The 26,977-nt window shown below is 40.7% G+C and overlaps 1 protein-coding gene across 11 annotated transcripts in view; it reads left to right on the top strand.

Moving 5' to 3' along the window:
- The first annotated feature begins 843 nt into the window (after positions 1-843).
- SLIT2 (slit guidance ligand 2) overlaps positions 844-26,977 on the top strand; it is a 455,778-nt gene continuing 429,644 nt past the window's right edge. For 10 of the 11 annotated variants that reach the window (XM_078394061.1, XM_073001083.2, XM_073001079.2 and 7 more), the window contains exons 1-3: positions 875-1,188; positions 4,338-4,409; positions 5,523-5,594. In XM_078394061.1, coding sequence (XP_078250187.1) covers positions 1,007-1,188; positions 4,338-4,409; positions 5,523-5,594 — 326 coding nt within the window. In that variant the 5' untranslated portion in view covers positions 875-1,006. Of the gene's footprint in view, positions 1,189-4,337; positions 4,410-5,522; positions 5,595-26,977 lie in introns of all 11 variants that reach the window. The other variant, XM_073001077.2, reaches the window with a different exon arrangement.

The raw sequence follows: 26,977 nt of genomic DNA, 5'->3' as shown, positions 1-26,977 counted from the left end.
GAATTCGCCCGCGCAGCGGAGACTGCGGAGCCTGCCTGAGGAAAGCCCTCCCTGCGCCTCCCAAGGTGTACCGCTGATTAGCGTTGTTTAGTTAATATGAGGCGGGAGGGCAAACCTTTCCACCTCTAAGTCGTGTCTGCGGGAGTTTAGAACAGAAACGGGGGTGGGAGGGGGAGAAGGCACTTTAGTGTGTGTGTGTGTGTGTTTTTCCTCCTCCCACATGCATGCAATTTAACCTCCATCGGAGTCCATCCTTCCCTTCCCCGTATCACAAAGTCCGTTGGGCTTGAGGGCAAGAAGGCGGCGTGCGGAGCTCTTGCTCCTGACCGCGCCAGGCTTTCCTCTCTCGGCGAGGGAGCGACCGAGCGAGCAGGCAGGCAGGCAGGCAGGCAGGCAGGCATGCAGTCGCGGCTTCTGTGATAGGCGGACATCGGCGGTCGCAATGCAGTTTCGTGCAGGCGGCGGCGGCGGCGGCGGCGAAAGCGAGGTTTTGAAAGGGGCGCAGCGCGGGGCTGGTGGCGGCGACGGCGGCTGCTGCTGCTGTTCTTGCTGTTGCGTCTAGCCCGGCGGGGACGGGATTCCAGCATGTTGTGCAGGAGACCCGGCGAGAGGAGAAGACAGACCAGCAGGCACTGAAGCGCGCAGGGCTGGGCTTGTCGATCCGCCCGTCTGGCAGCTGACTTCACAGTGATTCGGCTTTACCTTGGAAGGGGGTGTCCAGCCTAGGACCCTTGGGATTGGCATCTCCGCCCTGCCCTCGGAAAGACTGCTGCCAAGCCGACTTCGCTTGTGGATCGGGCGTGACATCAGCTTCCTTTCGCTTCGATCGGGGATTTAGATTCTGCTTGGGACTTCTGAGACCTTGGAAGAGGAGGAGGGGTTTCTCGTCTCTTCTGCTTTCCCTTCTGTCGGGAGGGTGAAGTTCTCCACGGTTTGGGGGCCTTATTTTAAAGAAACCGAGATCGGTGGCTGCTTTGGGGGACCCCGTGGCGGCAGAGAGGAAACGATGAAGCTGCTGGTCGCGCTGGCTCGGCTCAGCCTAGTGGGGCTGGTTCTGCTGCTCCATCTCAGGGAGGCGGCGCCGCAGCCGTGCCCGGGTCAGTGCTCCTGTTCGGGTAGCACCGTGGACTGTCATGGGCTGGCGCTGCGGAGTGTCCCGAGGAACATTCCACGCAACACCGAGAGGCTGTAAGTCTCCTTCCCGATTCCTTCTCTTCTCTCAGGTTGGAACAGCCGGTGAACCATCCCTTTCCTCTTCTAGGGAACATGTCAAGCACTCTGTTGCCATTTCTAGGGATTGGAAGGTATCCCCCACCCACCCTAAAACGAGAGTGCCAAGAGCCCTTGTCTAGTTCCTTTTGGCGCTGCTCCTCTCATTTCCGCCTTTCTCTCCCCCCTCCCCAAAAGGCTTGAAAGGGCACCCCTATCGTTTTAACCCACGATGGCATTTTCTTGCTTACATTTGTGCCATGCAGAAGCTTTTGGGAGCAATAGGTTTGGAAGTCTTAATAGAATTATATCTTTCTAAAGCCCAAGGTTCTGCAGCTTAATATATACTTAATACTTCTGTTTTAAGCATTCGTGCTGTTCTTAAAGGTCTCCCTACAGCAAACATCTGTTTCAGATGCCCAGTTTTATACTTGGTGTTGGTGAGGAGACACTGTTTAGGATTTGAAGGGATTTGGGTTTCTTTTTAAAATTGGCTTGGTGTAATCAGATTTCATTATCACTTTCTCTGTTTTCTTAAGCCCACAAGCAGGCCTGCATACATATCTCATACTAATATCTCTTTTAAAGGAAAACTATAGACTGATAGAGGTTGTTCCTTGTTTCAGTATACAGTTCAGTGAACACAAAGCACAGCCCAGCAGTTGTTCCAGTTTTTAAATTATTGATCTGTAGTTCCAACTTACAACTTGTTTTCTCTCTCCCCCAGTTTCCCATACACACTTCTCATTACTGGTTATAGAAGCAGTAGTAGGAGGAGACATGAAAGAATCAAAGGGTTAGTTCCTTTGCTTTACTGCCTGCCTTGCCCAGTAGTAAGCAGAGTAATTGCAGTTTGGTAATTTGGGTCAGGAAGAGCTGTGAATAAAAAATGGCCCTTTCCTTGCTTTGCTCTGTGTACCTCTCCACACACCGAAAGACATCTTTCTGGTCCTGGTGAAGCTGTCTGAAAGAAACAGCTTGTAGAAGCCCCTTCAGGAGGTCTTCAGGGGCTGTTAAATTGGAAAGAGTTACAGGCAGTCTCAGTTCCAGGCATAGCAGTTCCAGGCATAGCAGTCAATACATTCTACCTAGTTCATTTAAGTGTTTTCCCCTTTACAAAAGCATGGCATGGACAGGGTTAAAATCTGCAGTACTTGTGCAAGGTGGTATTTAAGTCATATAGGTGGAGAATTTCCCTATAGCAGGAATATAGTAAAATTGCTTTTTCAAGTGCTGCTTTGCATATAAATAATTCGCAATTCTTCCACCAACAAAATTTGTTTGTTGTATATAAAAGTTGACTGATGACTTGACATTGGACTTCCAAATGATTTGGGGGTGAAACACTCATAATTTTAGACAAATATGAGGCACTTGTTACCTATTTAAGCCATAGACTTGTGATCTCTTTCTTAGCTAAAAATTGGTTACCTTTTGGTTTGACAGTGTGAAGTGTATTATTCGAAACTCAGTCAAAATGTTGTGAAGGAGTACCTGTTACCCACTTCCATGCTAATAAATTAAGAGCTAGTTAGGATATTTCCTGAGTGGTCACACATTTGAGAGTGGTTTTCAAAACATGACTTTATTGTTTTTTATGTAAGCAGTTTGGGGAGAAAACCTCTAGGAAAGAGGCATGGAAAAAGTTAGGTTTGTAAATACCCAGAGTGACTGGTTATTTTGAATATGGGGAAGTTTGTCCAGATCACACAAGATTCCTGCTGCTTTTCTGCAGTGGAATGTGCTTACTTCTACCATCTCCTCCTCAAATAATATACATGATCTTAAGATCAGGTTTCCATGTAAAGCTGTTTCCTGTAACTAAGCTCACAGGGTGATCAATTATTTCTTTAAGGTCTTTCTATATTGTTCTTAATATTTACTCCACTGTTAACAATAACATAAATTTTAGCTGAACCCTTGCTAATATATTAGTAAAGCAATACCGTGTTTCCCCGAAAATGAGAGGGTCTTTTATTAATGTTTGCTCCAGAAACACAGTAGGGCTTATTTTCAGGGGATATTTTTTTCATGTAAAACAATCTATATTTATTCAAATACAGTCATGTCATCTTCTGCTTGCTATGATGGAGTGTGGGGTTTCACTTAACTAGGGCTTATTTTTGGAGTAGGACTTTTATTAGAAGCATCCTGAAAAATCATACTATGACTTATTTTCCCGTTAGGTCTTATTTACGGGGAAACAGGGTAGTGATCAAAAGGGGGTGAATTGAAATTCTGATTTGAAATCCAAATGAAATTCAATTCTTTCCTATTATCTATATAGTTTACATGTTATAGTCATAAGAAAGCTTACAAGGTGAAATGAAGAATTTATTTTTTAATTTGAAGATGTTATTTTGAAACAGTTCAGAGCTTAAATCATATCATGTTAAATCCCCCAAATGTTTGTTTGAGAACATTTAGCTATGTAACTACAGCTATTTTTCTTTCTTTAGGAATGCTGCAAAATTGATGATGCCTTTGAGAGAAATCTTGGGCCTTGGGAAAGCTGTCAAAGATGTTTACTGTCTCTTTACTCCCTGTTTCCCCATTCATTTGACCTCCTGATGCCAGGACTCTTGCCTGCTTTCCTCCTGTGGACTCTGCAAAGAGGGAAAAGCTCATAGTCCACGTAGTTTGCTGTAGCCATGGTCTCTGGGCACATGGCTTGAGAACTGGGCCAAGAAATCCTCCCCTTTTCTCTCTAGTTTTCAGAACTGACTTCTAAATGTCACTAAGTAAACATGTCTTGGCTTCATGTCTGGTACACACAGACATTCATCCAAAATAGAAGCCAACCATATCAAAAGGTTGTAGAATTGTTACTAATAATTTCTGCTATTGCAAAGAAGTCTTATTTTGCAACTGTAGCATCTTGTAGCATCACTGTTTTCAGTATTTTCAGTAAATTATATTTTTAAAATGAACAAGTGAACTTTACGTAATTTAATTTATAGTTAAGTAATATAAATTTGTTTTTAGGAAAACATACAGGATTTTGTATGAAGCAATGCTTGTGTATTAATTCTCAGAAGTATTAAAATATTTTGCTTTTTATTTTTAAAAAAAACCTGTACATCTATTAATGATCACTTCTCATTTTAATGCTGGCATGTTCTTCAAAGGGATCTTAATGGAAATAATATCACAAGGATCACGAAGACTGATTTTGCTGGTCTGCGGCATCTTCGAGTTCTGTAAGTTGTTTGTTTCTTTTCTACAGTTTTATTTGTTACTTTTTATATGTACAGAATAATTTCTTAAATGAACAGAGCTAATTCTATACTTAAACTCTAAAACAGTGAACACACTGTATGAGAAAAAGCAGTTCGGATATGACATAAAATTTGGAAAAAATGCAACAGCAGCAATTCTGTATTGTGATTTTATGCTTATCCTTGAATCTGTAAGTAGAGCAAAATATATGTACTTAGAAAAATAGGCAATAGTAACAAAATAGATTCTTTCTTGTATTTTTTAAAAAGTTATTAGAATAATACATTTGAATGTTTAAATGGCTCAGAAATGCTAGAATTCTTAAAATTCAAAATTAGTTTGGTAAATAAGTAGATTCAGAAATTATGGATGTAACTTGACTTTTACAATGAAATTAGAGTAACACTGATTTAAATGTTAAAATTGTTCTATTGGATAAAAGTCTGGGTTTTTTAAGTTTATAAGTAATTTTCTCTGTGTGTAGGCTTTCCATTTTTCAGTCATGAGACTCTTAAGACAGCTATATAGTGATAACTGCTGCTTTATCAGCAAACCTTGAAATCAAGTAGTAAAGGGAAACTGTAAATCAAGAGATAATTGTAACCAGTTGGAATATTGTGAGCCATCCTCCCGAAAGTGAACAGTAACAAATTGTTCTTATTTGTTGCATTGAATCTTTCAGGCATAAAATAGCACTTGATCCTTGTTTGTGAAATATATTTATGGTAACTATATAAGTAAACATTTTAAACATTGTGTTATACTTGTTTTCTGCATTCTCCTATTAATCCGTAGCATTGCCTCTTCCCTTGAGGCAGGCATATATTTTCTTCACCTTTGATCCTTCAGGTTCATGAGTAGGTTTAAAATCTTTCTTTCAGAGTGGAAAGTATAGTATTTCTTTTCCATGGGCGTAAGTCACAGAGTAATGTAAGGTGATGGTTCTTAAACACATTGAATGGGAATTGCAGAGTTAATAAAGAAGAGGCAATTGCAAATTTCCCCATTACTGAAATGCAGTAGTAATAGGTGCTAATCATTGTTTAATTACTAGCTTTGTTTGATTACTTTAAAACACTTATTCTGCGTTTCAGTCAACTCATGGAAAACAAGATTAGTACAATTGAGAGAGGAGCATTCCAGGACCTGAAAGAGCTGGAGAGACTGTGAGTATTTTTTTAATATATCATTTTCAAATGTAACTGAACAAGTAGGTGTTTTTTTTCTGTTTCCCCTCTCAGTTTGCATGAGACACAAAGATTCATCAATGTACAGTGGATGGCCTATGAGCTGTTAAACCTAAAGAAACTTGATGTGCCTATATTAATTATTACTAACTGCAGTAATATACAGCAGTTGATTTCTGGTAGTATGTGAGCGAAGTGGAAATTATATAGAAAGAGAAAATTTGCAGTCTAAAGAGTCATGTAGATATACTATTACACAATAAGAGTGTAAAAATGAATTTCCTGGAGGGAATGAGCAATGACTCAGAAACAACCCCAGTCTGAAGACAGGCGAGTGAAGAGGGCATTCCTTTATGAAAACTTAAAGGATATACACATTGGCTAAATTCCAGTAATAAGTCACAACTAGAGTGGGCCCATTGAATCAGTGGAAATTATGGAGCAATTGACTCGGCAAATCCCTGCTGATTCACTGGCCCTACTGTGATTTTTTTTATTTGGATATTAGCCACTGAGCTTTTGCTGTTTGCAGCAGGTAAGGACTTTCTGAGTACAGTACTATTGTATAGTATGATGTAGGAAAAAGTTTTTTTTTTTTTTACAGAAAATGGTTCTGTGAGATGAAAACTTTTTAGTTGCAAAGTGCCGTGAGCATTCCCCTGAGTATTTGAAGTGATCTTACCGTATTAACAGGAAAACATTAGAAGCCTAAAATGGTCAGTTATGAATGTGTAATGCTGCAGTCAGTTGAAGGTTTTACTTCAGTTTACAAGCTTTTCTGTACTGTTGAACCATAAGTGGTAGTTTGCATACAATTTGTGTGTCTTTCTGAAAGGTGCAATTTTGCTCTGTGAATATTGGATTTTGATAGCACTTAAGGTGTGGTATTCAAACTTCAGGAAAGTACTTCCATGTAGACACAATGTCATGAATTTTTAAAGCAAACGTATTTGGCAGCTATGTGCTCTCCTAGCATAGAACAGGTTGCTCATTGAGACATGCAGCTTAAAAAGAAAAGAAAAGTCTAGCATGTCCTTTAGTCAACACTTCCAGTTTGTCAAGAATTATAAAGCTGCTTCAGGGGTTGTTTTGTGTGAATTCCCCCCCCCCCTTTCTCTCTTCACCTTCTTCCCATGTTACGCAAGGTGTTTTCAAGCTGTCTGCTTCAGGTGTCAAGAATGTGCTGGCTTACTAGAAAGTTAGTCTGCTGGTTTTCAGGGTTCTCAAAGAGCAGACTAACCTTGAATTTAACTCACACAGGAAAAAAGCATTTCTATTGAAGACTGAGCCTTGTAACTTTTAGCATGTTTGTTTTCTGGTAAGGAGAATGTTGCTTTACTGTTTCTGGGTAGTAGAACCATGTTTGTAAGAGGGATTCCTCTCCCTCCAACAATTGCACAATACAGTAATTCTTCATACTCTTTTCCTATCAGAAGTCTTAAATATAGTATTGTATAGTTTATCTGTAGAGCCCAGGTTTGCTGAATTGTGTTTGCATTGATTCACAAAAACATTTGTATTGATACCAAAAGAAATAGAACAGATCTGCATCAAGTGAAATGTTTTGAATGTTTAAGATGACTAGCTGATTTGGTTGGCCTTTGTAGGATAATTTGCCTGTTCCTAATTGAATTTAAAGGATGCTATCAAAGTAGGGGGGGTATTGTGGTTTTAAGTTTATGCATAAATTTTGCTACTAATCTTAGATTTTGGAAAGTGGTTTTCCAGATTTTTTTTTCTCCTTGAAATTCTGTCCATAACAGATGTTTTACATTAAACTGCCAGAATCTTATGCATAAACCCACTGAGATGTCATGGGCAGCAATGTTTTAAATAGATGCTTTAAATAGAAATAAAATTGAGTAATTAAATCAGTCTGGTTATTCATCAGTTAGGTATCTATAAAGAAATGTATTTCTATTTTTAATTGGGGTTTTTGGATTGTGTCCTAAATCTTTAATACTTCCTTGAAAGTAAATTATGAATTTATAAATTTTTGAAATACCTAAACTTATTACTTATTATAAAACCATAGAACTATTGGTTAATATGAAACCAATACAGGAACAGACTTAAGCCTTTTAAATGCTGGTTTGTTCCAATTGTATGTAAAGCTTGGAGTGCATGGCTTTAAACTGCAAGAGGTGTATGGGCATGTGAGTGCTGAACTCCCTTATCTCCAGCTAGGAAGAAAAAAGTGAGGATAGGAATTCAGTACCTCTTCTCTCCGTGTGTCTTTTGCATCACTCCTGCTTTGCATGTAACTATAGCAGTTCTTTAAAGCACAGATCTGTTGCTGTTGTGTGTAGTTTGGCCTTGGGGCATAATTTTGTTCTGCTTAATTATTCAAAAAGCAAATCCTTGTATGTTTGTTAAAAAGCAGCTCTTGTTTTTAAAAGCAATACTTTGATGCCTTGTATCTGTAAAAAGTTTGCATTTTCATGCTGTTCTATGAGTAACTTTGCAAACTAGACATTTTGTGAAATATCTTGGGATTTTTCAGACTAAATTGTTCTAAGCTGTTTAAGATTTGTGTATTTTCCCACATTGTGGTAAGATTATCACAGCTTTTTCATGCGAATGCTTTAAATTTGATCCTTTGAAGTAGGAGAGATAATTTTTAATGGAAGATAATATAGTCAGAATGTCTTGAAAACAAGTCTTGCATTGGCTTAGAGCAAATATTCTACATTTTTGAATAAAAACACATTCTTTATTGTTAATGATTTCAACATTCATTTAACAGAATCTTGTTGCTGTGTGACAACCAGTTTCTTGAGACAGTGATATTGAAAATTATTTCTAGAAAATGCTGAAGTTATCTTCAAATATTTCCTTTATATTTATGGCAGAGTGAAGATTTTGTGGATATTAATATTATTTAAATATCAAACAGATTCTTCACAAACAAACTTAACTTCTGTAGCAGTTTTATAATAATCACCATTTTAGAGCTGCAGAGGTGGAAGAGAAACAGTGGATGATTGAATTCACTCCTTTGCCTTGGAGGTCAAACTCCCAACCTCTGGCTCCACTAATGACATTTCTATATGTACCCCTTCAATCCACTGGCTATAAAATGGTGTTTGATTTTTGTTTTATTTAATAAAACAAAAGGTGGCATTAGCCAGTAAGTGTAATTCCTGGTAGTAAATTGCCACAAGTTGGGAAATCATCACAGACTTTTGCTGTGGCATGCCAAGATGCATGCCTTGATGTGCAACAACAAATGCATATGCTAATTTCTTTACAGGGTAGAAATTCACTGTCTAATGGACAGATGAACATAACTCATAGGATTTTGTCCACTATCTTCAATAATTCTTGTCACTCCCTTCCAATCCTGATATTGAGAGCTGGTGCCTCCATGTTATCCAGGAATAGAAGGAAGTAATCTGTGTCGTAGTAGTGGTACAATGGAAGCTGTGACACATACAGTATACAGATGTGTTTTCAGATTGAACTCCTAATGCCTCATACGTTTGCCCATGGAGAGGGCAAATGTAAGGCTCCTGTTAGGTCAGATTTAACATGGTGACCATAGGCTTACACAGGATGACACTCCTCCTTCTCAGGTGTAGACAACAAGTGTAGTGAGCCTGCTAATGGGATTGACATGCAGATCTGTACTTTATTCAGGACATTGTTTGAATCACTTCTGTTTTGGGATGCCCCTTTTTTCCTGCAACTCATTTCATCTATCTGTGCTGCCACTACCCTCTACTTATTTCCTAGTAGGCCTTTGTATTTATATTTAGTCTCCTCTGTTCTCAATCCCCAGTCAGGCAGAGTAGCAGAAACTCTGCTTGGCTTATAGGAGTGGCGAAGAGAGAGTTAAGAGGAGACTGAACCCTTGGGTCCTCCCTCAGTGACTCTTTTGGTGAACTTGGACAAAGTCAGGCATAATGTGACTGTTGCCTTTGTTAATATTGGAGAGCTGACTGGTTGTTATTAAGATAGAGACTTTGAAGGGGTAATGAGAAACATCAGGTATAATCTGTGACTGGGTACTGATGAGGTAGTTCGGAGAAGTTACCATTGGTTGGGTATCTTTTCGAGTCAGCATGCCTCAACTGGATTCTTTGCTGCACTGGAACAGGTGCTGAGTGCCCTGGCTAAGATTCTGTGATGAAGAAAACATTGTGAATGTTTGGCCTCATTAACAGTATGTGATATGGTGTGTTTGCTGTTGGTTTCTCCAGTGTGTTGTCAAATCTAGTAAGTGTTTGCAGCACTACAGTGGTATATATATTTTAGTGTACATTGCATATCTTTGTGTCTTGTTTATGGTGCACAATATTATCACAGTATGATTGAATATTGTCAAGGAACTTTATGGTTTGCCATAGTGCATTGGGAGATGAAGGTACTGTGCATGTGTTCAGATGTTTGGCATGAAATATCTAAGAGTGCTTCGAAAAATTAGATTGTTTGGAATGCTCAAAGACATGCTTTCTATTTCTAGGCTCAGTTGCAGAGATGGAGTTGTTAATAAAGGAGCGATCTTCTGTTGCTCAGGCTTTTATATATTCATAGCAATGTGCTGTGGTTGGGGAGTTAATTGGATTCCTATTCTGAAGTGACATTGTCTGGATTTTCCTATTGCAATATGTTAACTAATGGCATCCCTTTTTGTTGGCATGTAGCTGGATGGATTATAGTCATGATGGATTATAGTGCAGTTATGATATGGTGAAGCAGCAAATCTACATTCGGCAAGACAGTTCTAAAAATGGGGGTAGCCTAAACAAAGAATTCCAACCCTGAAACTGGGCTTCATATCAATACCAAACTTGGCACATTTGCAGCACACAATCTGCTTTTCCTCTGTGCTAAATTTGAGGAAGTTTGGGCAAGGGGGTATTTGGTGTTGTTGTTTTTAAATAAAACTGCTTCACCTATTCAGAATAGGTGACCTGAATGATCCCAGATTTAAAACAGATCACATAAAAATCCAGTCTTCCTTATGTTGAAAGATAACTGTGGGCCACACTCATTTTTCTTTGTTTGGAAAGAATCTAGTCTGTAGAGGCTGAAATATTGACCCTCAAAAAAGGCCTTTCAAAGGGGAAAATAGCAACTTTGTTATAACATTGAGTATTCATAGTACAGATTTGTCAGCAAGAACTTTGAAAAAATTAGACATTATATATTCTTCAGTTTCCTCTTGATGCTCTGAACTAATAGTTGAAATGTATCCCAGTGGTAGTAGCATACTGGTAAAGCAGGTGTTTTTGTGTCTCCACTGATGATGTTCCCAGAAGCCTTTCTATCTGCGCCCATCTCCCACAAAAGCAGTTTTTGAGATAAGTGTCAGGATGTTGTTGTTTAGTTGTTTAGTTATGTCCAACTCTTCATGACCCCATGGACCAGAGCACACCAGGCCCTCCTATCTTCCACTGCCTCCCGGAGTTGGGTCAAATTCATGTTGGTAGCTTCGGTGACACTGTCCAACAATCTCATCCTCTGTCATCCCCTTCTCCTCTTTCCTTCACACTTTCCTAACATCAGGGTCTTTTCCAGGGAGATTTATCTTTTCATGAGATAGCCAAAGTACTGAAGCCTCAGCTTCAGGACCTGTCCTTCCAGTGAGCACTCAGGGTTGATTTCCTTCAGAATGGATAGGTTTGTTCTCTTTGCAGTCAGCTTTCTTTATGGTCCAGCTCTCACTTCCATACATCACTACAGGAAAAACCATAGCTTTGACTATGCGGACTTTTGTTGGCAAGGTGATGTCTCTGCTTTTTAAGATGCTGTCGAGGTTTCTCATCACTTTCCTCCTAAGAAGCCGGAGTCTTTTAATTTTGTGGCTGCTGCCACCATCTGCAGTGAACATGGAGCCCAAGAAAGCAAAATCTGTCACTGCCTCCATATCTTCCCCTTCTGTTTGCCAGGAGGTGATGGGATCAGTGGCCAAAATCTTAGGGTTTTTTTTAATGTTGATCTTGCACTCTTCTCTTTCACGCTCAATAAGAGGTTTTTTAATTCCTCCTCACTTTCTGCTATCAGAGTGGTATCATCTGCATATCTTAGGTTGTTGATATTTCTTTCGGCAATGTTAATGTCAAGGTCAACAACCACACTATCTGGATTGTCCGGGACATCCACATCTTTCTGGTATAATTCCTCTGTGTATTCTTGCCACCTGTTCTTGATGTATTCTGCTTCTGTGAGGTCTCTCCCATTTTTGTCATTTATCATGTCCATCTTTGCACAAAATATTACTTTAAGATTGCCAATTTTCCTGAACAGATCTCTGGGTTTTCCTTTTTTGTTGTTTACCTCTATTTCTTTGCAGTGTTAATTTAAGAAGGCCCTCTTGTCTCCCCTTGCTATTCTTTGGAAGTGTGCGTTCAATTTTCTGTAACTTTCCCTATGTCCCTTGCATTTTGTTTCTCTTCTCTGCTATTTGTAAGGCCTTGCTGGACAGCCACGTTGCTTTCTTGCATTTCCTTTTCTTTGGGATGGTTTTTGTTGCTGCCTCCTGTACAATGTTACAAGCCTCTATCCAAAGTTCTTTAGGCACTCTGTCCACTAAATCGAGTTCCTTAAATTTGTTCTTCACTTCCACTGTGTATTCATAAGGGATTTGGTTTAGATTATACCTGAGTAGCCCAGTGGTTTTTCCTACTCTCTTCAGTTTAAGCTTGAATTTTGCTATGAGAAGCTGATGATCAGAGCCACAATCAGCTCCAGGTCTTGTTTTTGCTGACTGTATAGATCTTTTCCATCTTTGGCTGCAGAGAATATAATCAATCTGATTTCGGTATTGCCCGTCTGGTGATTTCCTTGCCTCTTGTGTTGTTGGAAAAGAGTGTTTGTGATGACCAGCTTCTTCTCTTGACAAAACTCTATTCACGTTTGTCTTGCTTCGTTTTGAACTTCAAGGCCAAACTTACCTGTTGTTCCTTTTATCTTTTGACCCTCTAGTTTAGCATTCCAATCCCCTATAATGAGAAGAACATCTTACTTTGGTGTCAGTTCTAGAAAGTGTTGTAAGTCTTCATAGAATTGGTCAGTTTCAGCCTCTTCAGCAGTGGTGGTTGGTGCATAAACATGGATTATTGTGATGCTGAAAGTTCTGCCTTGGATTCGTTTTGAAATAATTATATCATTTTTGAGATTCTATCCCATTATAGCTTTTCCCACTCTTTTGTTGGAGTGTTACTCTATTCCTCCTTCGGGATTCTTGCCCACAATAGTAGATATGATAATATCTGAATTGAAGTCACCCATTCCATTTTAGTTCACTGATGCCCAGGATGTCAATGTTTATTCTTGCCATCTCCTGTGTGACCACATCCAGCTTCCCACGGTTCATAGATCTTACATTCCAGGTTCCTATGCAGTATCTTTCTTTGCAGCATCAGAGTTTCCTTTCACTTCCAGGCACGTCCACAGTTGAGCGTCCTTTCAGCTTTGGCCCAACCACTTCATTAGCTCTGGAGCTACTTGTCCTTGTCCTCCACTCTTCCTTGGTAGCATGTTGGATGCTTTCCGACCTGAGGGGCCCATCTTCCAGCATCATATCTTTTAGCCTTTTGTTTCTGTTCATGGGGTATTCTCGGCAAAGATACTGGAGTGGCTTACCAATTCCTACTCCAGTTGGATTGCATTTAGTCGGAACCCTCCACTATGACCTGTCTGTCTTGGGTGTCCCTGTACAGCATCACCCATAGCTTCTGAGTTACTCAAGCCCCTTCACCACAACAAAAATGCTAACACTCCATTCATGTCTTGAGTTAGTCAGAATATCTAAAATTCCATTTAAAAAAAATCTGTAGTATAGGAAGTGACTTCCAGTTGAGTATCTGCTGAGTGATTATGGACGCAGCAGCATGCAGATATATTATTAAGCATTGTCTTTAAAGAATTGCTGTGAGAATGGGAATGTTAGGTCAACTGCAAATGGATCCATATGTGTAGATCACTTCCATAGTTTATTGAGACAGTTCTGTGAACAAGTTTGCAAAAGTTATAAGCCTGCAGAATTGTTATTGTTAGCTTATTAAAAGAATCAGTAACTTTAATATCTCCTTTGGAAGTACTGTACATAAGAGGAAGTCCCCTTCTTCACAGGCAGTGTGGAGATGTAGACTAACCATTTTACAAACTTATTTTAAAGTAATATTTCTGCCAGCTGGAAGGGGTAGAAAAAACTGCACCCTAGAGCCTGGCACGACTGGACTAAATGTCAAGGGGAATTGCATTAGTCTTAAGCAGTACTTTGATGTGGTATTTTCTTCTAGGTTTACCTTTGTTCTCCCTGACTACATGGTCTGGAGGGTGGGTTTCTGGCTTTAAATGTGGGCTGGCAAAAGCTCTACATTCTTTTCCTGAAGAGGAGCTGAGGCAGGAGGTGAGCTGTGTTTGGGAGGACATTTTATTTGGTGAGGTATTTTCTTCTAGGCTGACCTTTGTTTTCCCTGACCACATGGTCGGGGGAGGGGGCAGGATTTTGGCTTTAATTGTGAGCTGGCAGAAGTGCACGCTTAATGGCACGCAAAATTCTCTGATTATATTTTACGTTCACTCCGTGCCCCTGTTTCCTTTTCTCAACCCAAAGGGCTTGCACTGGTGATGTTCACTCTTTCTTTCACTGCCACCAGTGGATTTCTTTATTCACACTGTAAAGGACTTTAGTCTGACATTGGCTGCCTGTGACAAACCCAGACCTACTAGGATATGTCACACAGTTACACTATGTTCACTCTTTCTTTCACTGCCACCAGTGGATTTCTTTATTCACACTGTAAAGGACTTTAGTCTGACATTGGCTGCCAACAACAGAACTTGTTTATTAAAGGGTATTAGGGGAATTAGGGGAATTCAGGATCACAGATGTTCCTTATTCATTTCATAGAATCAAAATCATTGAAATATCATACAGTATATTCTGCCACACATTCAATCACCTCCTGTTTTATTTATTCACTTTAACCATCTCACCTTTATTCATTTAAGTTCTCACACTTTCTCAGACTCTGTCTTCAAATCTATTTCCTCCTCTTCTCTCTCACTCTCTCTAACTGACTTAACTGACTCTCTGCCTCCGCCCCTCCTGTCCTCTCATAAGTTTATGCAAATGAGCTCCTTCTATGAGTGACAGGCGTGACGTGGGGCATCCATCACGATCTCTAATCTGGTAAATAGGAAAGCCAAATAGCATTGCATACACCGGGGGGGGGGCAGAAAAGTTTTAGGGTTAGGATCAGGCTTCCTCCCTTCTTTAATTCATTGACCAATCAGTTGAGATGGAGAGTGCAGGATCTGTTGCACTTGTAACACCTGTGGTATGTTTGTTTTCTTGCCAATGAGGTGCCTGGGTAGAAATGCACTAAGTGTTCGTTGGTGGTCCTTTTGGAAGACAAGGTCCAGCAGCTGGAGGCCTGTGTTCTTGTCTCAGCACTCTTAGGGAGCAGGCTGGGTAGGTGGGGCTCGTCAGCCTTGGAAGGCAACCCATCTAGGAGGAGGAAAACTCCGATTTCAAATCTCCATTGCCTTGTGGCTATATCCACTGATGGAAAAGGCTTCAGGAGTTAACCTTGAGGCAACATCCAGAGCCGGCGTCCCAGAGGCAGCTCATGTCGTTCTGGCAACTCCTGCGATGTCGCTGGAACCAGTTGTACTGGCTCTTGCCTTTCCATTGGACTATTTCAGCAATGTGGAAAGAGGGGATTTTTGGCTTGGGTAACAGCCTATCCTCCACATTATCTTACCAATGCTTCGTGCTCTAGAGAGGACACTCCAGCTTCGCATACAGCGTCGAAACAACACGGGAAGCAGCAGTTGCCAGTTATAAGTCTTTGCTCGATTGGCGTAGAGCATGATGCCAGGGGCTACTTCTGACGGTGGGAGAGGTCATTGCACCTCATTAGGTAGCTACCGCCCACCTTAAGCTGGGCAGTCACCAGCCAGTAAGGTGCTATCTTGCCATGGTTTGTTAACCTCACAGGGTGTGTGGGGTTTAGGGTGAAAGCCGACAAGCAGATCGATAGCCCTGCACCATGCAACAATTATACAAAAACTTCTGCCCTAAAGTTGGGCACCTGGAATGTTCAGACAATGACCCCTGGCTTTTCTGATGACCTGCAGGAAATATACGACGTGAGCAAGACAGCTGTCATTGACATGGAACTGAGTAGACTGCAGATGGACATTGTTGCCCTGCAGGAGAAGAGACTGCCAGACATGAGAAAGATATTTCTCATTCTTCCGGCAGGGAAAACCATTGAATGAGACCAGGGAATATGGTGTTGGCAGCTACTATCAAAAAAAGTCCAGAGAAAGAACCACTGTTCATTCTCAGACTTTAACGCTAGAGTTGGTGCTGTCTAGGCCGTTTTGGCATTGGAAAGATGAATGAAAATGGCCAACACTTGCTGGAGTTTTGCTGTTATTATGGTCTTTGTGTTAGCAACACATTCTTTAATATGAAGCTTCAATACAGAGTCTCTTGGACACATCAAAGATTGAAGCACTGGCATCAGCTCCATTTGATCCTCATTAGACGCTCTAGTGTTCCTAGTACTGCAATACTGATCCCTGTTGTGTGGTAGAGACATCAGCAAGGTTTGCAATCAAAGAAAAGTGGAGGAATTAGCCCAAGAACTTGAGGAAACCCAGTCCTGACTGATGCGAATGCACCTGAACGATGGGAACATTTCAAGAACGCTGTTTACAACACCGCCCTGTCCACATTTGGCAAAAAGACCAAAAAGACTGCAGACTGGTTTGAAGCCCATTTGGAGGAGATGATGTCAGCCATCGAGGATAAGAGGAGAGCTCTAGCAGGATACAATGTTTGTCCTAGTGAGTACAACTTGCAGACTTTTCGAGTTGCTCGTAGCAAAGTCCAACAAGCTGCCAAGTGTGTTCCAATGATTATTGGCTTGAGCTCTGCTCTCAGATACAGATAGCAGCGGACACGGGTAACATCAAGGGAATGTATGACGGTATCAAGCAGGCTTTAGGTCCAATATAGAAGAAATCTACTCCCTTGAAGTCTGCTACAGGCGTGATCATCCAGGACCGAGCACAGCAGATAGAACTCTGGGTGCAGCACTATTCTGAGCTGTATTCCAGAGAGAATGTACTAACCAAAGAATCACTAAATAACATTGAGTGCCTGCCTGTCTTGGAAGAGTTGGACAGTGAACCAACTTTAGCAAAACTAAAAGCGGCCTTGGATTCCCTTGCCTCCAGCAAGGCACCTGGGAAGGATAATATCCCTGCTGAAGTGCTGTAAAGAGATCACCACCACCAAGCTGTATGAAATCTTTTGTCTTTGCTGGAGGGAATGTGGAGTATCACAGGACATGAAAGATGCATACATTGTCACATTGTACAAGAACAGAGGCGACTGCAATAACTACCGTGGCATCTCTCTTCTCAGCATTGTAGGGAAGCTGCTTGCCTGTTTTGTGCTGAAGAGGCTCCAGGTGCTTGCACACAGTCTATCCATAATCACAGTGTGGATTTCGAGGTAATAGATTTCCCACAGACATGGTATTCTCCCCTAGACAGTTGCAGAAGAAATGTAGGGTACAACAACATCCACTCTTTGTGGCCTTCATAGGTCTCACAAAGGCCTTTGATTTGGTTAGTAGGGACGGCCTTTTAAAAATACTTCCCAAGTTTGGATGTCTTCCTTGACTTCTTAACAACATCAGGTCCTTTCATGAGGAAATGTGGGGCACTGTAGTTTTTGATGGCTCAACATCAGATCCCTTTTATATACAAAGTCGAGTGAAACAGGGCTGTGTCCTTGTGCCGACTCCATTTGGGATCTTTTTTGCTGTCATGCTGAAGCACGCCTTTGGAACTGCAACATAAGGTGTCTATCTCCAGACTATATCAGATGGAAAGCTCTTTAATCTCTCTAGATTGAGAGTGAAGTCCAAAATCCAGCTGAAATGCATGCAGGACTTCCTCTTTGCCGATGATGCAGCTGTTATTGCCCATTCTTCTAACAACTTATGAATTGCTTTAGCAAGGCTTGCCAAGACTTTGGATTAACAATCAGCTTGAAGAAAACACAAGTCATGGGCCAGGGCATGGACTCGCCTCCCTCTATTACCATCTCCATGCAAGAATTGGAGATTGTTCATGATTTTGTGTACCTTGGCTCAACGATCTCTGACATTCCCTCCCCTGATGTCGAGCTGGATAAATACATTGACAAAGCAGTACAGTGGTGCCCCGCATCACGAGCGATTCGTTTAACGACGAATCCGCATAGCGATGTGTTTTTTCCGATCGCAAAAGCGATCGCATTGTGATGTTTCTAATGGTAAAACATCGCTTTGCGATGATCGGTAAGCGTTTCGCGTACTGATTTTCGCAAAGCGGTTTTTTTAACAGCTGATCAGTGGTTCCAAAATGGCCACCGGGTAAAGAAAATGGCCGCCCGCTGTGTTTTTGCACCCTTTCCTCGCTTACCGGGCAGCGAAAATGGCGGCCACATGGAGGATTTCCGCATAATAGTGAGTTTTTGCCCATAGGAACGCATTAAACGTGTTTTAATGCGTTCCTATGGGCTTTTTTGCCCCGCATAGCGACGAATCCACATAGCGACAATTTTTTTCGGAACGGATTATCGTCGCTATGCGGGGCACCACTGTATTCTTAGCACCTTCTCTAGAATCACAAAGAGAGTATGGCTTAATAAGAAGCTGACGGCAAATACCAAGATCCAGGTCTACAGAGCCTGTGTCCCGAGTACACTCCTGTACTGCAGTGAGTCCTGGACCCTTTGTGCACAGCAGGAGAGGAAGCTGAACATGTTCCATATGCTTTGTCTCCGACACATTTTTCATATCACCTGGCAGGACAAAGTTCCAAACAGAGTAGTCCTAGAATGAGCTGGATTTTTAAAGCATGTATACCTTATTGAAACAGCCACGTTTAAGTTGGCTTGGGCATGTCGTGAGAATGGCTGATGGTCCAATTCCATAAGATCTCCTGTATGGAGAATTAGTGCAGGGAAATTGCCCCAGAGGGAGACCACAGTTATGATACAAGGATATCTGCAAGCAAGGCATTAGGAATGGACCTCAACAGATGGGAAACCTTGAAATCTGAACATTCAGCCTGGAGGTAGGCGGTGCATCATGGCCTCTCCCATTTTGAAGAGAGACTTGTCCAACAGGCCTAGGAAAAGAGGCAGTCCTGAAACCAGCAAAATCAGGGAGCTGGATAGGGGACAGATTGTATTTGTCTTCAGTGTGGAAGGGATTGTCGCTCTTGAATTGGCCTTCTCAGGCACAGTAGATGCTGTTCCAAGTCCTCCATACAGACCACATTACCGTAGTCTCTGGAGACTGAAGGATGCCTAACCTAACCGAAAACTAAGTAGTAATATGTAAATTGGCAATTAATTTTGTCAAATGAATTTTGGTGAAAAGTCAAATAATGATGCATGTTTCAGAATTCAGGAATTTAAATCAATAAATTTTTAACTAACTTTCATCTGCTCCCTCATAAGAAATTGAGAATTCAAAATTACTGTTACTACCTTCTGAAATTTGCAGTATATGTTTTAATATCATTAATTGATCTATAGATCTGAACACCTAGTGCTGTCTGTGTCTCATTTAGTAATAACAGAGCCACAAGCTCCATAAAAGGGGGTTGAGAAGGAGTTTGATTCAGTGTTTTGACACAGATAGGGAGGGAACCAGAAGGTCTGGATATCATTATTCTATTTAATAGGAAACTGCCTGGATACAGGACTCTCCCATGTTTCATAGTTTCAATTATAGTTTTAATTTACACTACTAAATTATGTCCCCATCCTCTAGATCAGTGGTTCCCAACCTTAAGTAACCCAGGTGTTCCTGAGCCAACTCCCAGAAACTGCCGCCAACACAGATAGTGGTGAAGATGTCTGGGAGTTGCAGTCTAAGAACACTTGGGTTACCCATGGTTGGGAACCACTGCTCTTGAAGATGGAAGTGGACATTCTCAGTTAATGTGTTTTTAAACAAAAAGACTGTGGAGGATGATGACCATGAGTTATGATAAAAGTATTCTGATTTATCTGACTTGCAGGAAAACATTCAGATGGTGTACTCTAGAAGACTTGGCAAAGTAAGGCAGAAAAATGCCACGAAGTACAGCAACGTAATATGTGACAGATACATTATCTGTAATATGTCATATATTGAAGGAGGGTACATAGAGAAGAAGGTAATTTGGGAGCAATTCTGATATATAAAGGAAAAAGATGTAAGATTTCTCTGTGGAATTCAAAATATGCCAGATATCTACTAATCCTCAGTCATTCAATCTTTGATCATGTAATAAATCAGGGAGTTCAGAAGTGCTCTAGTCCAAAATCAAACAGGTTGAGTCCATTTTGCCACCATCAGGTAATGGTGGCTGCATGTCTTAAATGTTCATGAAACACACTGGGTGATCTGAATTTGGACCATATTTATTTAATAGGGTGAGCATATTTGAAATTTTGATAAGTGTCTGGGGGACCTGTGGCAGAATATATGATGTTTCAGTGATTTTAATTCTATGAAATGAATAAAGAACATCTGTTATCCTTAATTACCCCAATAACCTTTAATAAAACAGTTCTGTTGTTGGCAGCCAGTGTCAGACTAAAGTCCTTTACAGCGTGGATAAAGAAATCCACTGGTGGCAGCGAATGAAAGAGGGAACGTCATCAACGTGAGCCGTTTTGGACTGAGAAAAAGAAATAGGGGCACGAGGTGAACTTAACAACGTCATATAGTTTACAAATGAAAGGACATCTATATCTTGTTAAATACTAAACTAAATAACAAAATACTTACACTACATATGATTCAATTTTTAACAATACTATTGTACATGTATTTATTTTAGTACTAATTTGTAAGTTTCAGAAAAGACTAAATGGTGTTTGAAGGTGGTTATTGCTGGTTGAATTCAGTGATTCAGATTCTGTGCATCTTAACCCTTTCTTCTCTTGGGTCTTGGAAAAAATGATGAATACAAATTCTGTTTGCACAATATGCAGGCAGCACCATTGTTTGCAGGGTGTTTGGATTCTTGCACAAGAGCTGAGGAATCCAGTTTGTTTATAGTGTACTGCTTTACCCATCACATCACATGAAGCTTGCTAACAAAAGCCTAAATAGTAGTCTTTTAGATATCAGAGTAACAGAGTGCCAACAAGCTGGAAGGGTGAAAATTTAGATAAACATCACTTTTGCAAGCATTATAATGTCATTTCTACCATCACAAACTAATTTTGTTAGGCGAAAGTATCCCACACTAGGCATCTGTTTAAATATTCATGCAGCTAAAATGCTCTTATTAGAAAACTGATTTCTTTGTGTACGGCAAGTAAACATGCATCATTGGCTCTCTACAAACAACAGTTTGTGTGAGCTTGCTTTTATCAAGGGAAAAAAATATGGACTCTTGATGAGCATGAGAATACCACAGACAAAGTGAGATGTGAGTTTGATTTCAGCCTGCATCAATTTAGATTCTTTAAGCACAATCATAAAGGAAATTATTTCCACTTCTGTTCAGCTCTCTCATCTTCCACCCAGCTCTTTGCATGTGGACATTGTATAGAATACTGATTCAGGTCACTGCACTAGGGAAATTAATGTAGTGAGCCTTCATAGTAACGGTCATGACCCTAGCAATGGTAACTAGTATCACATTTCCTACCATAATAATGGACATTGACTAAAGATTAAAATAGACCTGTAGGCTAGTTTTCATTAGGTGTTGGTGTCCAATGTATATCTTGTAGGTTTACAAAAAGATGATTTGAATTAATCAGTTTTATAGCCAGAGCAAATCCTGTGGCAGTTGACTGTGTAGCTGCAGCCTAAATTCGATGTCTGGACAGAAAAAAGGACATTTCCAGAGAAAAAGTATTGAGGTGAAAGCAAAGCGTTTCTGTAACATTCTTAAAAGTTCTGTAGCTCAAAAAGTGGTTGCCAGCTGATCCTCATGAGCTGCTGAGGGCAGTGGGAGAGGAGCAGTGGTCATTGCTGCTAGTGACTACTCTTTCTTTCTTGCAGCAGAACACATAGGGTTGTGGTTTGCATCTTTCTCTCAGCTGCCATTTTTTTACATTTTGTTGCTGGTTTTTCCTTGCTAGCCACGTACTGTAGAAAGAGCGGTCCAGGTAATGTGTAGGAACTACATCAGATGGTGCCCAAGAAGTAGAGGTTGGGCAAGACAATCTGTTGCTCTTAGCCAGCTTGCAGTATAAAGGTAGGTGAACTCCATATCTAATATAAACTGTTGTAGCAAGTTGGAAATCAAATTGCTGGTATTAATTGATATCTGTGCCTGTAGATCACTGATCTTTGCCAGATACATAGTGCTGTCTATAAAGTGCAGTTATAGTCCACTGTGAGTGCAACCATCAGTGTGCGCTGCACTTGCACACATTTATTGTACACAGCAGCTTATAAGAGACAGGCCCCTGTCTCAAAGCCTCCACTGTTGTTCTTTTGAAAGTTCCTATTTATTGACAGCTGCCAAAACCTCAGGGTCTCAGAGCACTTTAAAACACTTTGGGCTGGTTTTTGATAGCCAGGGTCAAGATTTCAGGGTGGTTGGTTCTGATATTTATCTGGATCTGTATGCTCATTTTACAATTACCCTGAAGCATTTGGGATGGGTCTGGTCTAATGCAGAAATGAATGAATGTCAGTGGCAGTTACCTAGGGCTATTGCTCTTATGGCCCTGTTTTTTTAATGGGAAATACTAACATGCACCAAGTGCTTCGGAAAAAGAGCAATGTTAAGAGCAGAATTCTCATCTTAATATCTGGTTTGTTTGCTTGTTTCTTGGTAACTCTGACTTGAAAAACGAGCCAGTACTATAAATTTACAGAAATTAAGAGTTTTCTGTAAATTCTAAAAGCCCCCCCCTTTTTTTAAAAAAACTGTGCTTTGTAGGTACAGATCCTCTTGATGATTGGGAATATATAAGCTTGGGGTTTAATGCTTTTCTCTAATGGTAGTTAATGAGCTCAAGCAGAGAATACGCTTTTGAACAGGCCTTGAGGGGAAGCACAGAAATAAGTTTTTCCTTATTAATCAGGGCTGAAGCAAAACCTTTGCTTGCTAACATGCATAGCTTTAGGAGCACATTTCTCAGAACAGTATAGGGTGGGGATGCCTGCCTTTCTTATCACATAGTTAAAGAATGTAAGACTGTTTGCCTAAAATTATATTTCATATCTGCACGCATACATTTTCCCCAAAATATTTCACAAAATGAGAAAAATGTAGAAAAGTGGTTAAGGGACTGAAATAAATCTGGTTATGACTCTCTTAGCCAGGTGGTGTGTGTGGTTGTTAAACTAGAATGCATAATTCAGTAATTCATGAGGGAAATGCATATTACTGACAATTGCACAAACTTGGTACCAGGATGTTTTGTAATTGGTAGATTTAGCAAAGGTGTCTGGCTATTGTTACATCAATATACCATGGATTCTCTTGTGCTCATGTTTGTCTAATGTGTAAGTTTTGTCAATTTACCCTATACTAATTAAAACACAACTCTGTCTAGTGTAGTTTCATTTCACAAACAGCTGCCAAATGTGAGTATGACACTGAATAATGCTACATTAAATCTAGGAAGTCCAAATATGGTCCATATGGTTTCAGGCTGACAATTCTGATAACTTAACACATGCCACAGATTGTCAATATGAAACATCAGCATCCCTTTGTATCCCCCTCCCCCTCCCCCTCCACAGGCTTTAGTATGCTTATTTCCAGAGAATGGAATACAATGCAGGTAAGGTAGTAACTTTTAGTGTGATCTCTGGAATAAAAGTGTGCAGGCTGTGTAACTGAAGATCCTGTATACTTTTTCGCTAACTGTAGTAGTTTTAGCAGTATACTTAATTAATCTGAGTCTAGTTCTCATGGGACTCTCTTTAACAGGTCTAGAAGTCAAATTGCAGTAAGAAGCCCTGTTTGCTCTTTGCAGACCTTTTTAGAAATTCCAAGACAGGAAGGCTGTTTATTTTTCCCACATCTGTTTTGTACTCGTTCTTTGAGACACTGTTTGCTGGATGCTCTTTTTTAGCCACTTAAATTAGTTGTACTGTTGCAAAATGTCAAAATAAGCATTACTGGATCTCATTTGTAAAGAATACAGTTTTTGTTCGTTTGTGTATCTTTTACTAGCAATTTATTCATGCAATTTAAAATTTCCATAGGTTTTTATGTTTACAAGGTTATCACTGAAATTGCAGTTTTTAAATTCCTATGGGAATAATTTAGGCAAACATGATCATTATTACAAAACTTAGTCCTGAATAGACAATGCAACACAGTAACATTAAATTATTTCGACTTTATCTTGCACTTCAAATGTAAGTCTTCAGCCACCTTGAATTTCTGCTGTTTTCCTTCAGAGGAGGATGTGAGATGCTTCTTTAAGGAACTGAATACTTTCAGTCATACTTGTAATAAACATTTTGGGACAATATTTATAGTATGTTAAAGTCTTTATTTTTTTTCTTCAGCAGTGTGTGAAAGATCTTATATCAGTTTACATACAGTAGTACTAATACTACTTAGTTCTTATGTAGTTCTGCAGAAAATATTTACATATTGTATACATGTGTGATTCTCTTGGTATTGCTGCATCCCTGAAGGATCTGCACTTAGGAAAAAGAAACCAAACACAGTTACAATCTGGAGGATACCTGGCTGAGCGATACTACAAGTAAGAAGGATCTTGGAATTGTTGTCGATCACAAGCTGAACATGAGCCAACAGTGTGATATGGCTAAAAAAAGGCAAATGTTATTTTAGGCTGCCTTAACAGAAGTATAGTCTCCAGATCCCATGAAGTACTAGTTCTCCTCATTCAGCACTGGTTGAGCCTCATCTTGAGTATTGTGTCCAGTTCTGGACAACACACTTCAAGACGGATGCTGACAGATTGGAACTTCAGAGGAAGGTGACAAGGATGATCAGGGGGCTGGAAACCAAGCCGTATGAGGAAAGAAAGAACTGGACATGTTTAGCTTTGAGAAAAGAAGAGTGAGGAGAGAGATGATAGCACTTTTCAAATACAGTGGTGCCTCGCATTACGAGTGCACCGTATAACGACAAATCCGCATAGCGATCCCTTTTCCGGGATCGCTAATGTGGAGGCATAGCGTCAGCCCCAATGCGCAAAACTCGCTTACCGATCTTCCATGTGGGGGGCCCGTCGGAAGGAGCCGCCGCCGAGAGAGTGATGCGGGGCCGTGCTGACCGGGGAGAAAAGCAGGCGGCGAGACAGACAGGCGGAGGGAGGGAAGTGGCGCGCGCTCATGCGTCCGCCCCCCTTTCCCTCTTCCTCCTCCTCCCCCCACACTTTCCCTCTTCCTCCTCCTCCCTCTTCTGCCGCCGCTGGGGAGGAACGCAGGCAGGCAGGCAGATGGAGGAAAGGAAGTGGCGCGTGCTCGTGCGTCCGCTCCCTTTCCCTCTTTGTGTTCCTCCCCCCACACTTTCCCTCTTCCTCCTCCTCCCTCTTCTGCCGCCGCCGGGGAGGAACGCAGGCAGGCAGGCAGGCAGATGGAGGAAAGGAAGTGGTGCGCGCTCGTGCGTCCGCCCCCTTTCCCTCTTCGTCCTCCTCCCCCCACACTTTACCTCTTCCTCCTCCTCCTCTTGCCCTCGGGCGATCAGCTGTTGCCGGATGCCTGAAATGGCCGCAAGCAGCGTTTTCGCGCCCTCCCCTCGCTTACCGAGGGCGCGAAAATGGCTGCCGGACCCCGGAAGCATCGCTGAACAGTGATTTTTGGGCTGATTTGGAACACATTAAACGATGTTTAATGCGTTCCAATGGCTTTTTTTGTCCCGTTCAGTGATGTTTCGCTATAGCGAAGGTTAATCCGGAATGGATTAACCTCGCTATGCGAGGCACCACTGTACTTGAAAGGAGGAGGGGCAAGATCAGTTCTCAGTCATCCCAGAGTGCAGGACACACAACAATGGGATCAAGTTACAGGAAGCCAGATTTCAGTTGAATATCAGGAAAAACTTCCTAACTGTTAGAGCAGTACGACAGTGGAACCAGTTACCTTGAGAGGTGGTGAGTGCTCCAACTCCAGAGTCATTCAAGAGAAATTTACACAACCACCTGGCTGATATCCTTTGATTTGTATTCCTACATTGAGCAGGGGAGTGGACTTGATGGCCTTATAGGAGCCTTCCAATGTCATGATTCTATGATTCTCTGATATAGGGGCTTTACTATCATAATCTGCTTGGTTTTATTAATACAGTGAAATCAAGGTAGAGGTACTAAATTAATAGCCAAAGCTGTGATAGCAGTCAGGGGAAAGGATTATAACCAGACAGGATTCTGGTAGTGGAAAGTCTTCTTTGCCCTTTTCACTTCGCTTATGATCATGACCGTGATCACTTGAATCACATCTTGTATGGTGCTTACTGGAACTAACAATAAATACTGGCCATAATTATGACTGCGGATTCAGTTTACATTGGATAGAACGTTAAATGCCTTCTTAGAGGAATTGCGTTGAGCAGAACTGTTACTGTTGGTAGGAACTATAGCATTTCTAGCCATACTAGAAGTGCATATAAAGTGCATACTAGGGAACATATAAAGAACTCGTCAGATTGGACAGATGGTAAATTGCTAGTCAGATCTAAAATCAGAATTGTAATCCATAAATCACCCCTGTACCGAGAAATCATCTGTAGTGTTCATATTTTATGTCTATGGCTTTTCAGGTTTGCTAAAATCAGTATGCTATAGGAATGTTTCTTCTTTAAACAAGTTAACGTAAGAGAAATGTATGTTGTTGAATTGTCATGTCATAAAATATTTACAAGTCTTCCAATAAAACAATGTTCAAGAAAAGCTTTTGAACTTGCTTGAATACAACATTTAAGTTGTACTAAGTGCACTTTATTGAATTTTTTCCTCAATCAAAATTTCGGTTCAATTACTCTCTGCTATTTGAGAAAAAATCTGTTCTATTTATGCAGTGTGTCAGATAAATATGACATACTTCATTAGCTTTGTTTTCTAAATGTAAGTGAAATATAAATATGGTAATACAGATTTCCATTAGTTTATGGCAGTGGAAAATTTTCTTGGATAGTTTCTTAAAATCATTTTAATGCACTATTTTTTCTCTCAAGAATCCACATCACTTTTTCTGAGTACCACATAATTTAGCTGAGAAATGGTATTTGGCATTCAAACAATTCAAGATATTATGTGGTGCTTTATTTCGAGGGACCTGATAGGGAGCAAGAAGTAGATACAGTGGTGCCTTGCATAACGAGTGCCCCGTTTAACGATGAATCTGCATAGCGATTCATTTTTTTGCGATCGAAAAAGTGATTGTATT

This window comes from Pogona vitticeps, chromosome 5 (genome assembly GCF_051106095.1).
Source record: "Pogona vitticeps strain Pit_001003342236 chromosome 5, PviZW2.1, whole genome shotgun sequence".
Taxonomy (NCBI): domain Eukaryota; kingdom Metazoa; phylum Chordata; class Lepidosauria; order Squamata; family Agamidae; genus Pogona; species Pogona vitticeps.
The sequence above is the reverse complement of the archived record's forward strand: the minus strand, read 5'-3'. Positions and strand labels throughout refer to the sequence as shown.